Source organism: Trachypithecus francoisi, unplaced genomic scaffold (genome assembly GCF_009764315.1).
Source record: "Trachypithecus francoisi isolate TF-2019V2 unplaced genomic scaffold, Tfra_2.0 Lachesis_group16, whole genome shotgun sequence".
In the NCBI taxonomy this organism is placed as follows: domain Eukaryota; kingdom Metazoa; phylum Chordata; class Mammalia; order Primates; family Cercopithecidae; genus Trachypithecus; species Trachypithecus francoisi.
Window position 1 is genome coordinate 94,689,645 of NW_022681461.1, and position 13,776 is coordinate 94,703,420.

Sequence of the window (13,776 nt, forward strand, 5' to 3'; positions counted from 1 at the left end):
AAAGACAGATCTGTAAACCATATATCTGATAAAGGACTTATATCCAGAACATAAACTCTTAAACCTCCAGAATTTAAAAAAATACCTAAGCAAGAAAAAGATTTGAACAGACCCTTCATTAAAGAAGATATATGGATCGTAAATAAGCCCATAAAAAGATGCTTAACGTCAACTGTCATTAGAGAAACAAAAATGAAATGACTGAAAACTAAAACCACAACAACGTATCACTACACACCTACCAAAATGGATAAAATTTAAAGACTGACCATGCTACGTATTGGAAGGATGCGGAGGAACCAGGACTCTCTGATAAGGGTTGGCCTTGTGTCCCCACCCAAATCTCATCTTGAATTGTAATCCCCACGTGTCAAGGGAGGGACCTGACTGGATTATGGGGGGGGGGGGGGGGGGCATGCTGTTCTCATGTGAGTTCTCACAACAGCTGGTTTTAAAGTGTGGTACAACCCTCCTCAATCTCTCTCTTGCCACCATGTAAGACGTGCTTTACTTCTCCTTTGCCTTCTGCCATGATTGTTAAGTTTCCTGAGACACCCCCGTGCCAGCCATGCTGAACTGTGAGTCAATTAAACCTCTTTTGTTTATAAATTCCACAGTCTTAGGTAGAACCCTGATAGCAGTGTGAGAACGGATGAATGTACTGTCATACACTAGAGATGGTACAATCACTTGGAAAGCAGTTTGGCAGGCTTTTTTTTTTTTTGGAGACCGGCTAGGCAGTGGTGCGATCTCAGCTCACTGCAGCCTTGACCTCCTGGGCTCAAGCGATTCTCCCCTCTTAGCCTCCCGAGTAGCTGGACCACAGGTGTGTGTCACCATGCCCGGCTACTGGCAGTCTCTGCAAATGTTAAACATACACACCTATCATATGATCTAACCATTCCACTCCCAGGGATTTAATCAAGAGAAATTAAGGCATGAGTATTCACAGCATCTCTCTTAGTAACAACTAAAAATCAGAAACAACCTAAATGTTTACCTAAGGGTAAACAGACACATTCACACAACGGGTACTTCAGGCAACGAAAATGGGGATCTCGGCTTAAAGATGCAAGGGAAAGACGCCCATGGTGAGAGCCCTTTTCTATAAAACTGAGACACGCAGACAGCAGAAAGCCCAGCAATGGGTGGCAGGGGTGGGCTGGGCACGGCTGTGAAGTGCGGAGGAATCACCTGAAGATAGATCATCAGGGCATGAGGGAGGACCGGGCTCGCTCTTTCGACAGCAGCGATGGCTTCTGGGTGAAAATTCACCCGAGTGTGTACTTTGAGTATATGCAGCCTACCTATTATATAGCAATAAAGTAGTTACATTAAGGAAGTGTTTCATTCTATAAATAACAAACTTGAAATTTAATCAATGCTTCCATTCCGGGGAAACAGCCACCAGCATCAGAGAGCTAACGGCTCTGACACCTGGACAGGCTGCAAGCTGCCCAGGCACGCAGGCCAACCAGCCACACTAGGGTTGCCTTGCCCGCCACACAGTCTCCGGGGGTGGTAGGTGAGGTGGCCCCACCTGGGGGTGGCCTCTGCCTTGTCCTCTGCCTTTGCTTCCCTCATCTCTTCCTCCAAAGTACCCGCCACAGCCTTCCGCCGGTTCGGGGCTCCTCTGCCTCTGCTTCCCTCTTCTCTTCCTTCTGCCGGCTCAGGGCTTCTCTCACCACGGTGCCGTTGTCCTAACCCCCAGCGGGAAAGAACTCCGGTGGAATGAGGTAGAAACCCCCCAGACACAGTCACGGAAGCCTGCAGCCCATGGAGGAGGCACTGCAGCTCAGGACCAGTCACTCCGGAGAGGCCTGTGTGCCTGCAGGGAGGCGGAGGGTGCCCACAGCCAGTGGACCACAGCGGGGTCTGCTCACATGCAGGGAGGGGTTCCAAATGCAGACCCCCCGTGCCAACAATGAATGGCAAGTGCCCGTGCCCACGCCGTTCTCAGGCTCTGAGACGCAGTGTCAACCCTCCCTCCTCAGATGCCAGGCCTCAGCACATTGGAGATTTAATAGTGTGCTTTTAGAAATCTTTCTCTGTCAAATCTTCTTTCTTATGATCAATTTAATGTGTTTATTTGTGGCTAGACTTCCCATTTATGGCTTCTGGAGCCCCTCTGTGAAGGTGGACACAGCTCTGTGGGCTGTAGCATGTCTGTGCCCATCTTGGGATGTGACCAGAGAACTCCCCTCGCCCCTCGCTGCCGTGCCCATTGCCATGCCCAGCCCCCTGGCAGCCCCACTGGTTCTGTGGGTCCCTGAAGACCTTCTACGAACAACCTTTTGAGTTAATCAGTCACCTGCTGCCACTCTCAGGCTGAAGGAGCCACCCCAGGACTGGGGAGTCCTCTTATCTCAGCTCCAAACTCTATTTTCTGAGCAAACAAAAGGGCCTTACAAAACTGTCACTGAAGCATTTTAAATCACACCCTAGAAAACCGTGGTGCGATAAACAATTCACTTCTCTTTCCTCTGTTTCAAGGAGAGAGCCAGAGGCCGGGCGCAGTGGCTCATGCCTGTAATCCTGTGGGAGGATGAGGTGGGCAGATCACCTGAGGTCAGGAGTTCAAGACCAGCCTGGCCCACATGGCTAAACCCTGTCTCTACTAAAACTACAAAAATTGGCCGGGCGCGGTGGCGGGCACCTGTAGTCCAGCACTATGGGAGGCTGAGGCGGGCGGATCACCTGAGGTCAGGAGTCTGAGACCAGTCTGGCCAACACAGTAAAACCCCGTCTCTACTTAAAATACAAAAATTAGCCAGGCATGGTGGTGGGCACCTATAATCCCAACTACTCTGGAAGCTGAGGCAGGAGAATTGCTTGAACCCAGGAGGCAGAGGTTGCAGTGAGCTGAGATCGCACCACTGCACTCCAGCCCGGGTGAGAGAGAGAGACTCCGTCTCAAAAACAAACAAATAAAAAATACAAAAATCAGCCAGGCACGGTGGCACACACCTGTAATCCCAGCTACTGGGGAGGCGGAGGCATGAGAATCACTTGAACCCAGGAGGCAGAGCTTGCAGTAAGCCGAGATTGCGCCACTAAACTCTAGCCTGGGTGACAGAGCGAGACTCCATCCAAAACAAAAAACAAAAAACAAAAACAGAGGGAGAGCCAGAGGTGTTGTGGCACCCGCACGAGGTCAGCAGCCTCAGGCTCAGACACGGCCCCATGAGGCAGCAGGAGGCACAGCAGGGCAGTGCGGCGCCCTCTGAACCCGCAGATCCCTAGAGGGTGGCCTCTGCTGGGACCTCACACCCCCCATCTGCCTCCAGCACAGGACAGCCACAGCGCAGCGCCGGGCCGATGCTGCCACAGGAAGAGGTCAAAGCCGCCACCAGGTGCCAGGGTTCTGCTTTTGAGAAAAGAACCTTCTGGAGGAGGAGGTCCCCACCCCTCCAACACACTGCTCCCGGGGAGGGTGTGATGAACTTACGTTGTCCCGGATGTTGATGTCGGAGCCCTTGGACAGCAGCAGCTTCACGAGGTCCACGTGCTTGTACTCCGTGGCCCAAATCATGGGCGTCCAGCCTCCGTCATCCTGCCAGGGAAGAGAACAAAGCGGTCATCGATCCAGAGACCAGCAACCGCCAGAGCGATGAGAACTCCCACAGCCCAGGTCTCCGCACCTCCCAGGTACCACACCCTTTGTGCAGGCATCTCACTAAGGACCTGAATGCAACCCTGAGAGGCCACAGTTCTTCCTCAGAGCACAGCCCCAGGTAGCTCCACAAGAGCAGGACAAAGGCAGAACCAGGACTGGGCTAGGCCCAATCACCCTGCCCAACACAGCAAGGCTGTGCTGTCAGCCTTGCCCACTCCCAGTTGGGCACCACTCACTGGGGACGCACCAACACAGCTGCGTGCACCGCGTCTAATGGCACACACAAGGGAGCTCGTAAGCCCAGGCCAGACCCGGAGCACACCAGCAGCCTCGGCTGGCGGGAAGCCTGGGCTGTAGCAGGCTCTGCTCCTCCTTCAGCCTCCAATGGTGGCTGCATGCAGGAGAGCCAGGGACCCCATTAGAGCAGCAGCTGGGAACTGTGGGCGGGAGATGGACAGGCAGACGGAGGCTGACGCCCCTGCTTCCTCCTGGGCAGGGAGCAGAATGCTCACCCAGGCTGATTTGCTCTCTGGCTCCTGTCACTCCTGAGTCCAGTCAGTGGGCCTGGGCAATTTTCTTTAAGCCAGAAAAAGGCAACTTTACTGAAAATGAGGGTCATATGGCCAATTCCTACTCTGAAGGCAGAAGACTCGGCCTCTTCCCCAGCACCCCTCCAAGGACCTCCACATCCCACTGTCACAAACACAGCAGTCTCCACAATTAAAGCTACATTTCCCCTGCGGTTGTCAGCCTGTACATCCTGCTGTCATAGACACAGCAGCCTCCAGGATTAAAGCTACATCTCCCCTGCAGTCGACGGCCAGCACCACCACAGGCATTGGGAACACAGCAGGGACAGCAGAGCACAGCCTCCCGGAGCCCAGCCCCCTGCTCAACGGATGAGGGTACAATGTCAGAGAGAAGAGGTCAGGGGATGCTTCAGATGTGGTGAACAGGCAGGGGCTCCAGCCTCTGGATGCTCAGGGCAAAGGCAAGAGTATGGGCGCTGCTGCTTCCAGCCCATGGGGACACTGCCATGGCCAAGAGGGCACAGAAGCTGGGTGTCAACAACTGGGTGGGCAACCACTGGGCTAAAAAGACTTGGACCAAGCCTCCTGAAGGAAGGAGTGAGAGACAGTGTGAGGATGGCACTTATCCCAGAGCTGTGAGTCCATGCAGGAGGGACCCCCAATGTGTGCTGAGCAGCCTCAAAGCCTGCCCTCCTTTGGTCTCCCCAGTCATTCACTCGTGAGGCAGGTGCCCACTGTGTGTGAGGCACTGTGGATCAGCACATGCACGGCAAACCCTGCCCCGTGGCGCCGGCTGTGGGATAGAGATGGACAGTGAGCAGGGCAAACCCTGCCCCGTGGCACTGGCTGTGGGGAAGAGACGGACAGTGAGTAGGAAGGAAGATGGGTGCCATGGAGGAAGGCCAGTGACACCTCCCTCAAATGGTGACATCTAGACACCGCTGATGGAGAGCAAGGGAGGAGCCTCCAGCCAGACAGAGTGCAGAGGCTGCCCTGGTGTGTGGGCATCTGGTGTGGCTGCCCCTAGCAGGCTAGGGCAGAAGAGGACAGGGAGGGGACAAGACATTCCAGGGCCCAAGGGCTTGAGCTAGCCCTGTGCGTGGAAGGGGACGCCGTGGAGGGTCCCAGCTGGCTGTGTGTGTGGAAGAGGAAGCTGTGAAGGGTCCGGGCTGGCCCTGTGTGTGGAAGAGGAGGCTGGAGGGCCCGAGCTGGCTCTGTGCGTGGAAGGGGATGCCGTGGAGGGCCTGAACTTGGCTCCATGCATGGGAGGGGACGCCGTGGAGAACGGAGATGGGACCAGGAGCTGCAGAACAGTGACTTCCCCTGGCCAGTCCACACGGTGTGCTGCTAAGGGGAGGGGGTGGCTGTACCTGACAGTTGACGTCCATCTGTCCATTTGAAAGCAGGTACTGGACCACTTCATAGTGGCCTTTCTTGGCAGCCAGGTGCAAACAGGTAGAGCCCTCTGCGTCCTGCAACAGAAACGCCACTTAGTCAAAGAATCCACACCTCTGATCCTGGTGTGCCAGCCCTGAGCGTGGGATCCAGGAGAACCTGGTGCCCACCATGGGGGTGGGATACTGTCCTGCTCAAATGACAAGGAAACCCAGGCTGAGGCCATGGGGCCATTTCCCAAGGAAACAGCCAAGGTCCGAGCCCTGTGTGCAGCCCCTGTGGCCCCGTGAGTGGCCGGCTGCCTGGCACAGTGAAGACAGTGTGAATGATTCAGTAATGGTTGTCCACGTACCACAGAACTTAAAATAACAGGTGGCAAAAAGTAGGACACAAAGGGCCAGGCCCACCCCATGGCCCCGGAAATGCCACAGGCTCTGCCCCTCCTCTTGCTTCCTTTGCTTCTGGTACGATTTTTCTTTTCTCCTTTTTGAGACGGGGTCTTGCTGTGTTGCCCAGGCTGGAGTGCAGTGGTGCGATCACAGCTCACCGCAGCCTCTGACTCCCATGCCCAAGTGATCCTCCTGCCTCAGCCTCCCACGGAGCCGGGACTACAGGTGTGCACCACCATGCCTGGCTAACGTATTTTTTTCTTTTCTAGAGAAAGGGTCTGGCTATACTGCCTAGGCTGTCTTTGAACTCCTGGCCCCAAGCGATCCTCCCACCTTGGTCTGGGAGTCGCAGGCATCATAACTGGGATTACAGGGCTGGGATTACAGGCGTGAGCCACCATGCCCAGCTTGGGAACACCTCCTCATTTCCTTTCAGCTCTGTTTCCCCGAGGAGACAAAATAGATCACATTGATCAAACCATCTCAAAGGGAAAAAAAGACATGCAAGGTTGGAGGTCAGACCCAGGAAGCTCCAGAAGAGACGGGGGAGCCGGTGCCACGGCGCCCAGCGCCATCCATGCGCCTTACACAGGCTCCTTGCACAGGCCCGCAGACATGCCCCACCACTTTCTCCCTTAGGAGTTTGCTTTGCTTTACTCCCGTTCCTGTCTCCGTGTAACCATGTTCCTTCATTACCTTTCTCCCCTTATCTCGGTGGAGTCAGTGCAGCAGTCCTAGAGTTTCACAGGCACCACTGCACACACTGCTCACCCAGCTGGTGCTAAATCAGCATGCTCACCTTCCTCAAGGAAAGCCAGCACACCCGATTCCCACACGACCGGTGTTCAGAATCGTGATTTTATCATGAATACAAAATGATGCATGGTTGTTCAAAGGTCTGCCTTCATTTTCAAGTGTCTTTAATCGCTGGAATAGTGCGGCTGACAATCCCTTAACTGCTGTAAGACTGCCACAGCATTCAGGACAGAAGCAGGTGCACCTGGCAGAGACCCTGGGCAAGCATTTCCTAATCAAGCAGGTAAGAGACGCCAGCAAAGGGAGCTTAGTGAAGGAGGCCAGCTGTCATGAGAGGGAGACACCAGGCAGGAGGAGGGCAGGGCTGGGAGCGGCAGAGTGGGGGTTGAGGGGATTGAGAGTCAGCCAAGGGAACCCCGTGGGAACAGAAGGTGGCGAAGAGCGGGGCTGCCGGTGAGGAAAGGTTTCTGTCAGGTTCAGTGACTGGCTAGCTGTGAGGTCTGCAGGCACACAAACAGAAGCTCAAGACACTGGAGCCCACCCCCACCCAAGGGACACCCCACACAGCGCCGGTCTGGTTTCTTCTCCTGCCTCCTCCCCAGAGGTAATCACTATCCTGAAATCGTTACTCATCGTGCCCATGGATCTCAATACCTTTACTATCTATATCCATAAATGATGTTTTTACACCCTTTTAAATTCTCTAGATCACAGTGTATATCATCTGCAGACACATCACAGACCCTACTGGTGTGAGGCCCTGCTCACTGGGCAGCCTGCAGTCCCCGCACCTCAAAGGTAAGGACCCTGCCTGCTGCTCTGTGTCCCGCCCCGACAGTTTTTTCTACGCATTACGTGGTATGGAATTCAGTGACTGTTTAAGACGGTCCCTCAGTCCTGTGTTTTCACCTGCTTGTTGGTCATACACATGTATTTCCTCTTCTGGGAACTGCACACTTATGTTCTTTACCCATTTTTCTGTGTGGTTTAATTTCATTTGTAGTTCTTTATTATTTTATTTATTTATTTATTTATTTTTTTGAGACAGAGTCTCGCTCTGTTGCCCAGGTTGGAGTGCAGTGGCGCGATCTTAGCTCACTGCAAAATCCACCTCCCGGGTTCAGGCCATTCTCCTGCCTCAGCCTCCCGAGTAGCTGGGACTACAGGCGCCCAACACCACGCCCAGCTAATTTTTTGCATTTCTAGTAGAGATGGGGCTTCACTCTGTTAGCCAAGATGGTCTCCATCTCCTGATCTCGTGATTCACTCACCTCAGCCTCCCAAAGTGCTGGGATTACAGGCGTGAGCCACCGCGCCCGGCCTCATTTGTAGTTCTTTATATTTTTGGATATTAATCTTTGGCCAGTGCATTGCAAAATCTTCCCCCAGTATTTAGACTGTCTGTTCGTGTCCTTTGTGGCATCTTTTTGAAGAGAAATTCTTAAATTTTAATGCACTTAACTTTATCAATCATTTTTGTGCTTTTTGTGTCTTAGAAGACGCTTCCCCGTGCTGGAATTACAAAGACGGCCTCTGTGGTCTTCCAGGCTTTGTAATTTGCCTCGCCTGGGAGTCACCTGCTCGCCACGTGCATGCGCACTTCTCCAGTCTCGCCAGCCTGGCTGGGGTCTTCGTGTTGGAAGCAGGAGCGCTGCAGGAAGGCACAGCTGGTTCTCGCTTTCTGTGTCATCAGACAAACCTCTGCCTTTTAAGACGACAGTGAGTCTGCAGAGTAATTACTGACAGGGTGAGGCTGGAGTCCATCACTCTGCTATCTGTTTTCTATTTGTCCCATCTGGTTTTATTCCTGCATTTTAGTTGCACAATTTTTCAGTATTACATTTTATTTCCTCTACTAGTTTTTCTTCCTGAAAAGCTGTATTTGTTTTATTTTCTTGGTACTTTCTCTGGGGATTACAATATTCGTCTTTATTGGTCTTCTTAAATTCATATTTTACCACCTCCCACAATAAAATACCTTTACAACAGTGGGATTCCACTTTCACCCTGCCCTCCTTTGGGTACTTATTATCCTATATTTCACAGCAGGTCTTCAATAGTATCGTTTCACTCAGCACTGTTTTGTTAAAACATTGATGAGGTTAAAAATAAACAAACAAACAAAAACCATTCCCAGCCGGGGCCACTGTCTGTGGAGTTTGCAGCTCCTCCCCGTGTCTGTGTGGCTTTTCTCCGGCACAGGCTGCTTCCCGCCAGGTGACCTGAGTTGCCAGGACAGGCTCTGTCCACTTGCAACCCTGACCTGGAATAATTGGATAAACATTTATCTTGTTTGTATTAATCTTTCTTAAATGTCTGTACAGCTCACATGCATTTCAGTGTTTAATGTTAGAAATACCTTGGTCTTGATTTAGAAGCTTGCTAATGTTTTTGTGACCAGGAATATGGCAGAAGAACTTTGCTCTTGTTTAGATCAGTCTGTGGTAAATTGGTGTCAACGCTTGAAGAAGTCACATGCTCTAAGGACCTGTCAACAGTGTTGAGTGAAGACTTCCAAACATGTATAAACTCCACCTTATGACATTATTGGAGTTTAAATGACCTCACACATTTAGGAAATTTAAATAAGAAAAATGTCTTCATATCCACCATCCAGGGTTCCTCATTCAGTCCCAAAGGGCAAAGTTTTCCTCCTGGAAGCTTCAGGATTCCAAGCAAGCTTATCTGCCTTTTGCTGTTTGTACCGGAACATGTTTGGTTTCACCGCCATTCTCTGAAGGACACTTTTACTGCAGGTAGGATTCTGGGGTCACGTTTTTTTTGGCTTTGCTTCTTTCAGCACAATAAAAACTGCCTCCATGGTTTCAGATGAGAATCAGTAATATTTCATGACGTTGTCTGTCTAGATGTCATGTGCTGTTTTTCTCTAGCTTTCTTTTTTTTCTTAGAGATGGGGTTTCACTCTGTCGCCCAGGCTAGAGTGCAGTGGCGCTAATGCAGCTCACTGTAGCCTCAAACTCCTGGGCTCAAGTGATGCTCCTGCCTCAGCCTCCCAAGGCACTATGACTACAGGCACATGCCACCACGCCCAGCTAATTTTTCATTTCTTTTCTTTTTCTTTTCTTTTCTTTTTTTTTTGAGACGAAGTCTTGCTCTGTCGCCCAGGCTGGGGTGCAGGGGCCGGATCTCAGCTCACTGCAAGCTCCGCCTCCTGGGTTCACGCCATTCTCCTGCCTCAGCCTCCCAAGTAGCTGGGACTACAGGCGCCCGCCACCTCGCCTGGCTAGTTTTTTGTATTTTTGGTAGAGACGGGGTTTCACTGTGTTAGCCAGGATGGTCTCGATCTCCTGACCTCGTGATCCACCCGTCTCGGCCTCCCAAAGTGCTGGGATTACAGGTAAATTTTTCATTTCTTATCGAGATGGGGTCTCACTATGTTGTCCAGGCTGATCTCAAACTCCTCACCTCAAGCCATCCTTCTGCCTCAGCCTCCCAAAGCACTAGCATTACAGAAGCAAGCCACTGAACCTGCCCAATTGTTTACCTATTTTGATCTAGCAATTCTACAGCCAGAAATCTGTCCTAAAGAAGCCAAATGTGCAAATATTTAACTACAAAAATGTTTCCTGAAGCACTGTTTATAATAAAAATTGAAAATAAGATAAATATTAAATATTCAAATGTGACTAAAGATAAAATTGTATCATAAATCGATACAGTCATTTAGGTAATGTTTCCCAGAATAATATTTAATAACAGAAAACAGTAAGTTTAATGTGATATGAGGCAGGAGTTGAATTACTATGAGGAGTGTGATCACTTTTTCGGTGGAAAAAATGCATATTAGTATGAAAGACTAAGAATTTAAATGTGGTTATGATAATATATAACAAAATTTGCCATTTTAAACATTTTGTGCAGTTTTGTGGCATTAAACACATTCACAATCACCACTATTTCCAAAGCATTTTCATTACCCCAAAACAAAGCTCTACAATCATGAGGCAAAATCCCCAGCCCCAGGGAATCCCCAGTCTACTTTCTGTCTCTATGAATCTCGCTACTCTAGATGGCTTCTATCTATCGGTCACGTCGTGCAGGATTTGTCCTTGGGTCTGGCTTCTTTCCTGCAGCAGAATGTCCTCAAGGTCCATCTGTGCTGTTCATATGTCAGAATTTCATTAATTCTCTGACTAACATCCCACCGTGTGGATGGACCAAACGCGCTGACGCAGGCATCTGCTGAGACATCTGGGTTGTTTCTGTCCTTTGGCTACTGTGAACAACGTGGCAGGAACCATGTTGTATGAAGATCTGTCTGTGGTCCTGGTTTTCATGTTGGGGGCACGCTCTCCGGAGTGGAGTTGCTGCAGACCAGAGGGTCATCCTATGCTTAGCAACCTGACGAACCACGACTGGCTTCCACAATGGCTGCAGTGTTTACATCCCCACCAGCAACGCGTGGGAGTCTCAACATTGCCACATCCTCTGTGGTGCGTCTCACCATAGCTCTGAGTTGGCTTCCCTGGTGGCTAGTAACGATGGACACCTTTTCTTTTTTTTTTTTTTTTTTTTTTGAGACGGAGTCTCGCTCTGTTGCCCAGGCTGGAGTGCAGTGGCCGGATCTCAGCTCATTGCAAGCCCCGCCTCCCGGGTTCACGCCATTCTCCTGCCTCAGCCTCCCGAGTAGCTGGGACTACAGGCGCTCGCCACCTCGCCCGGCTAGTTTTTTGTAGTTTTTAGTAGAGACGGGGTTTCACTGTGTTAGCCAGGATGGTCTGGATCTCCTGACCTCGTGATCCGCCCGTCTCGGCCTCCCAAAGTGCTGGGATGACAGGCTTGAGCCACCGCGCCCGGCCAATGGACACCTTTTCATGTGGGAACTGGCCCTTGTGGGCCTTCCTTAGAGAGACGGCTATTCAAGCCCTTTCTTTGCCCATTTCTGAATTGGTTGTTTAATTTTCTGCTGTTGTTGAGATGTACAACCTCTTTATATATTCTGTATAAAAATCTCTTATTAGAGAATTTGCAAATACATTTCCTCATTCTGTACGTGTTATTTTCACTCCATTGATAGTAATCTTTGATGTACAAAAGTTTATTTATTTTTCTCCATTTTAAAATCTTTTATTATCTTTACAAACCCTTGTGTCAGGGGCTGACTTTCAACAGATCGCAGTGAGGGAGCTGCTCTGCCACACATGAAACCCCAACCCAGACACAGGTCATCTACAGGCGGTTTAGTGCCAGGTTCCCTGCGAACGTGCGCTGCATGACGGGCGAGGGGGTGGCTGCCTTTCCGGCTGCACATCATTTCCCAGGGCCCAACGTTTTTAATTTTAATCACGTTTATCTATTTCTTTGATTATGCTTCTGTATAGTATCCAAGAAATCGTCGTCAAATCCAATGTCATAAAGCTTTCCCCTCATGTCTTTTTCCAAGAGTGTTCTGGTGTTAGCTCTTAAGTATGGGCCTTTCATCCATATCCATTTTCCATTTTCTTTTTTAAACAGAGTTTCAATCTTGTCACCCAGGTTGGAGTGCAGTGGTGTGATCTCAGCTCACTGCAACCTCCACCTCCAGGTTCAATTGATTCTCCTACCTCAGCCTCCTAGGTAGCTGAGATTATAGGCACCCGTCACCACACCCAGCTACTTTTTGTATTTTTAGTAGACGGGGTTTCACAGTGTTGGACAAACTGGTCTTGAGTTCCTGACCTCAGGTGATCCACCTGTCTCGGCCTCCCAACGTGCTGGGATTACAGGCGTGAGCCACCACGCCCAGCTGCATTTTCCATTAATTTTTGAAGACAGTGTTAAGTGAGGATCCAACCTCACGCTTCTGGATGTGGACATCCAGCTGTCTCAGCACCATCTGTTGAAAAGACAATCTTTTCCCCACTGAATGGTCTTTGTAACTTTGCCAAAAATCAGTGACCATATATGCAATGGTTTATTTCTGGGCTTTTTATTTTATTCCATTGGTCTCTATTTCTGCCTTTATGCCAGTCCCACACTGTTTTCATTACTGTGGCTGTATATAGTAAGTTTTGAAATCAGCAAGTGTGAGTTCTCCAACTTTTTCAAAATTGTTTGGCTTCTCTGGGTCTCTTGAGACTCTGTATAAACTTTAGAGTTTTTCTGTATCTGTAAAAAAAAAAAGCTGTTAGCGCCAGGCATGGTGGCTCACACTCATAATCCCACCACCATGGGAGGCCGAGGCGGGCGGATCACTCAAGGTCAGGAGTTTGAGACCAGCCAGGCCAATATGGTGAAACCCCGTCTCTACTAAAAATACCAAAAATTAGCCAGGTACGGTGGCACGCGCCTGTAATCCCAGCTACTAGGGAGGCTGAGTCAGGAGAACTGCTTGAACCTGGGAAGTGGAGGATGCAGTGGGCCGAGATCACATCACTGTACTCCAACCTGGGTGACAGAGCAAGACTGTCTCAAAAAAAAAAAAAAGGCTGTTAGGATTTTAGTAAGGACTCCACGGACACTACAGCCATTTTAACCACATTCAGTCTTCTCATCTGTGAACATGGGATGTCTTTCTATTTATTCAGGTCTTCTTTAATTTCTTTCAGCAATGTTTGTTAGTTTTCAACTAACAATTACGAGTCTTTTGTCTTCTTGGTTAAACTTACTCCTAAGTATTTTATTCTTTTTGATGTTACTGTAAATGAAACTGTTTTCTTAATTTCTTTTTTGAATACTTCATTCGAAGGATATAGAAACGCAACTGATTTTTTTGTGTTAATATTTTATCCTATTTTGCTGAATTGGTTTTGTTAGCTAACAATATTTTTTGTATATTCTTTAGGGCTTTCTACATATAAGAACATGTCATCTGTGAAGAGAGACAATTTTACTTCTTCCTTTCCAATGTGAACGCCTTTGATTTCTTTTTCTTGCCTAACTGCTCTGGGCTGAAGACACAGTGAGACGACGTACTGTAAGGCGAACACCTTCCGCACAGCAAACCCCTCATTAGCTCTGTTGTCAGGCTCTATAGAGCGTGAGCACTCACTAGTGGTTTTTAATAATAAACCAGGTAACCAAAGTGAGATGAAGGAACTATTTCTAGACAACTGGGTGTGTGAAGGCCCCAAGTCCTGGAGATGTCAGT

At 49.7% G+C, this 13,776-nt stretch overlaps 1 protein-coding gene and 2 long non-coding RNA genes across 10 annotated transcripts in view; 2 read left to right on the top strand and 1 right to left on the bottom strand.

The window, feature by feature from the left end:
* EHMT1 (euchromatic histone lysine methyltransferase 1) overlaps window positions 1-13,776 on the bottom strand; it is a 226,360-nt gene that overhangs the window by 31,002 nt on the left and 181,582 nt on the right. For 7 of the 8 annotated variants that reach the window (XM_033238348.1, XM_033238346.1, XM_033238345.1 and 4 more), the window contains 2 exons: window positions 5,517-5,618; window positions 3,449-3,553 (listed from right to left, as the gene is read on the bottom strand). In XM_033238348.1, the coding sequence (XP_033094239.1) occupies window positions 3,449-3,553; window positions 5,517-5,618 (207 nt within the window). Of the gene's footprint in view, window positions 1-98; window positions 1,308-3,448; window positions 3,554-5,516; window positions 5,619-13,776 lie in introns of those variants that run through there. The other variant, XM_033238350.1, reaches the window with a different exon arrangement.
* On the top strand, window positions 6,873-8,290 carry LOC117099072. The gene is made up of 4 exons (XR_004443681.1): window positions 6,873-6,969; window positions 7,167-7,290; window positions 7,394-7,484; window positions 8,183-8,290. It is a non-coding gene; the product is annotated as an uncharacterized LOC117099072 (long non-coding RNA).
* LOC117099073 lies at window positions 8,330-13,543 on the top strand. Its single transcript, XR_004443682.1, has 3 exons — window positions 8,330-8,405; window positions 9,304-9,442; window positions 13,471-13,543. It is a non-coding gene; the product is annotated as an uncharacterized LOC117099073 (long non-coding RNA).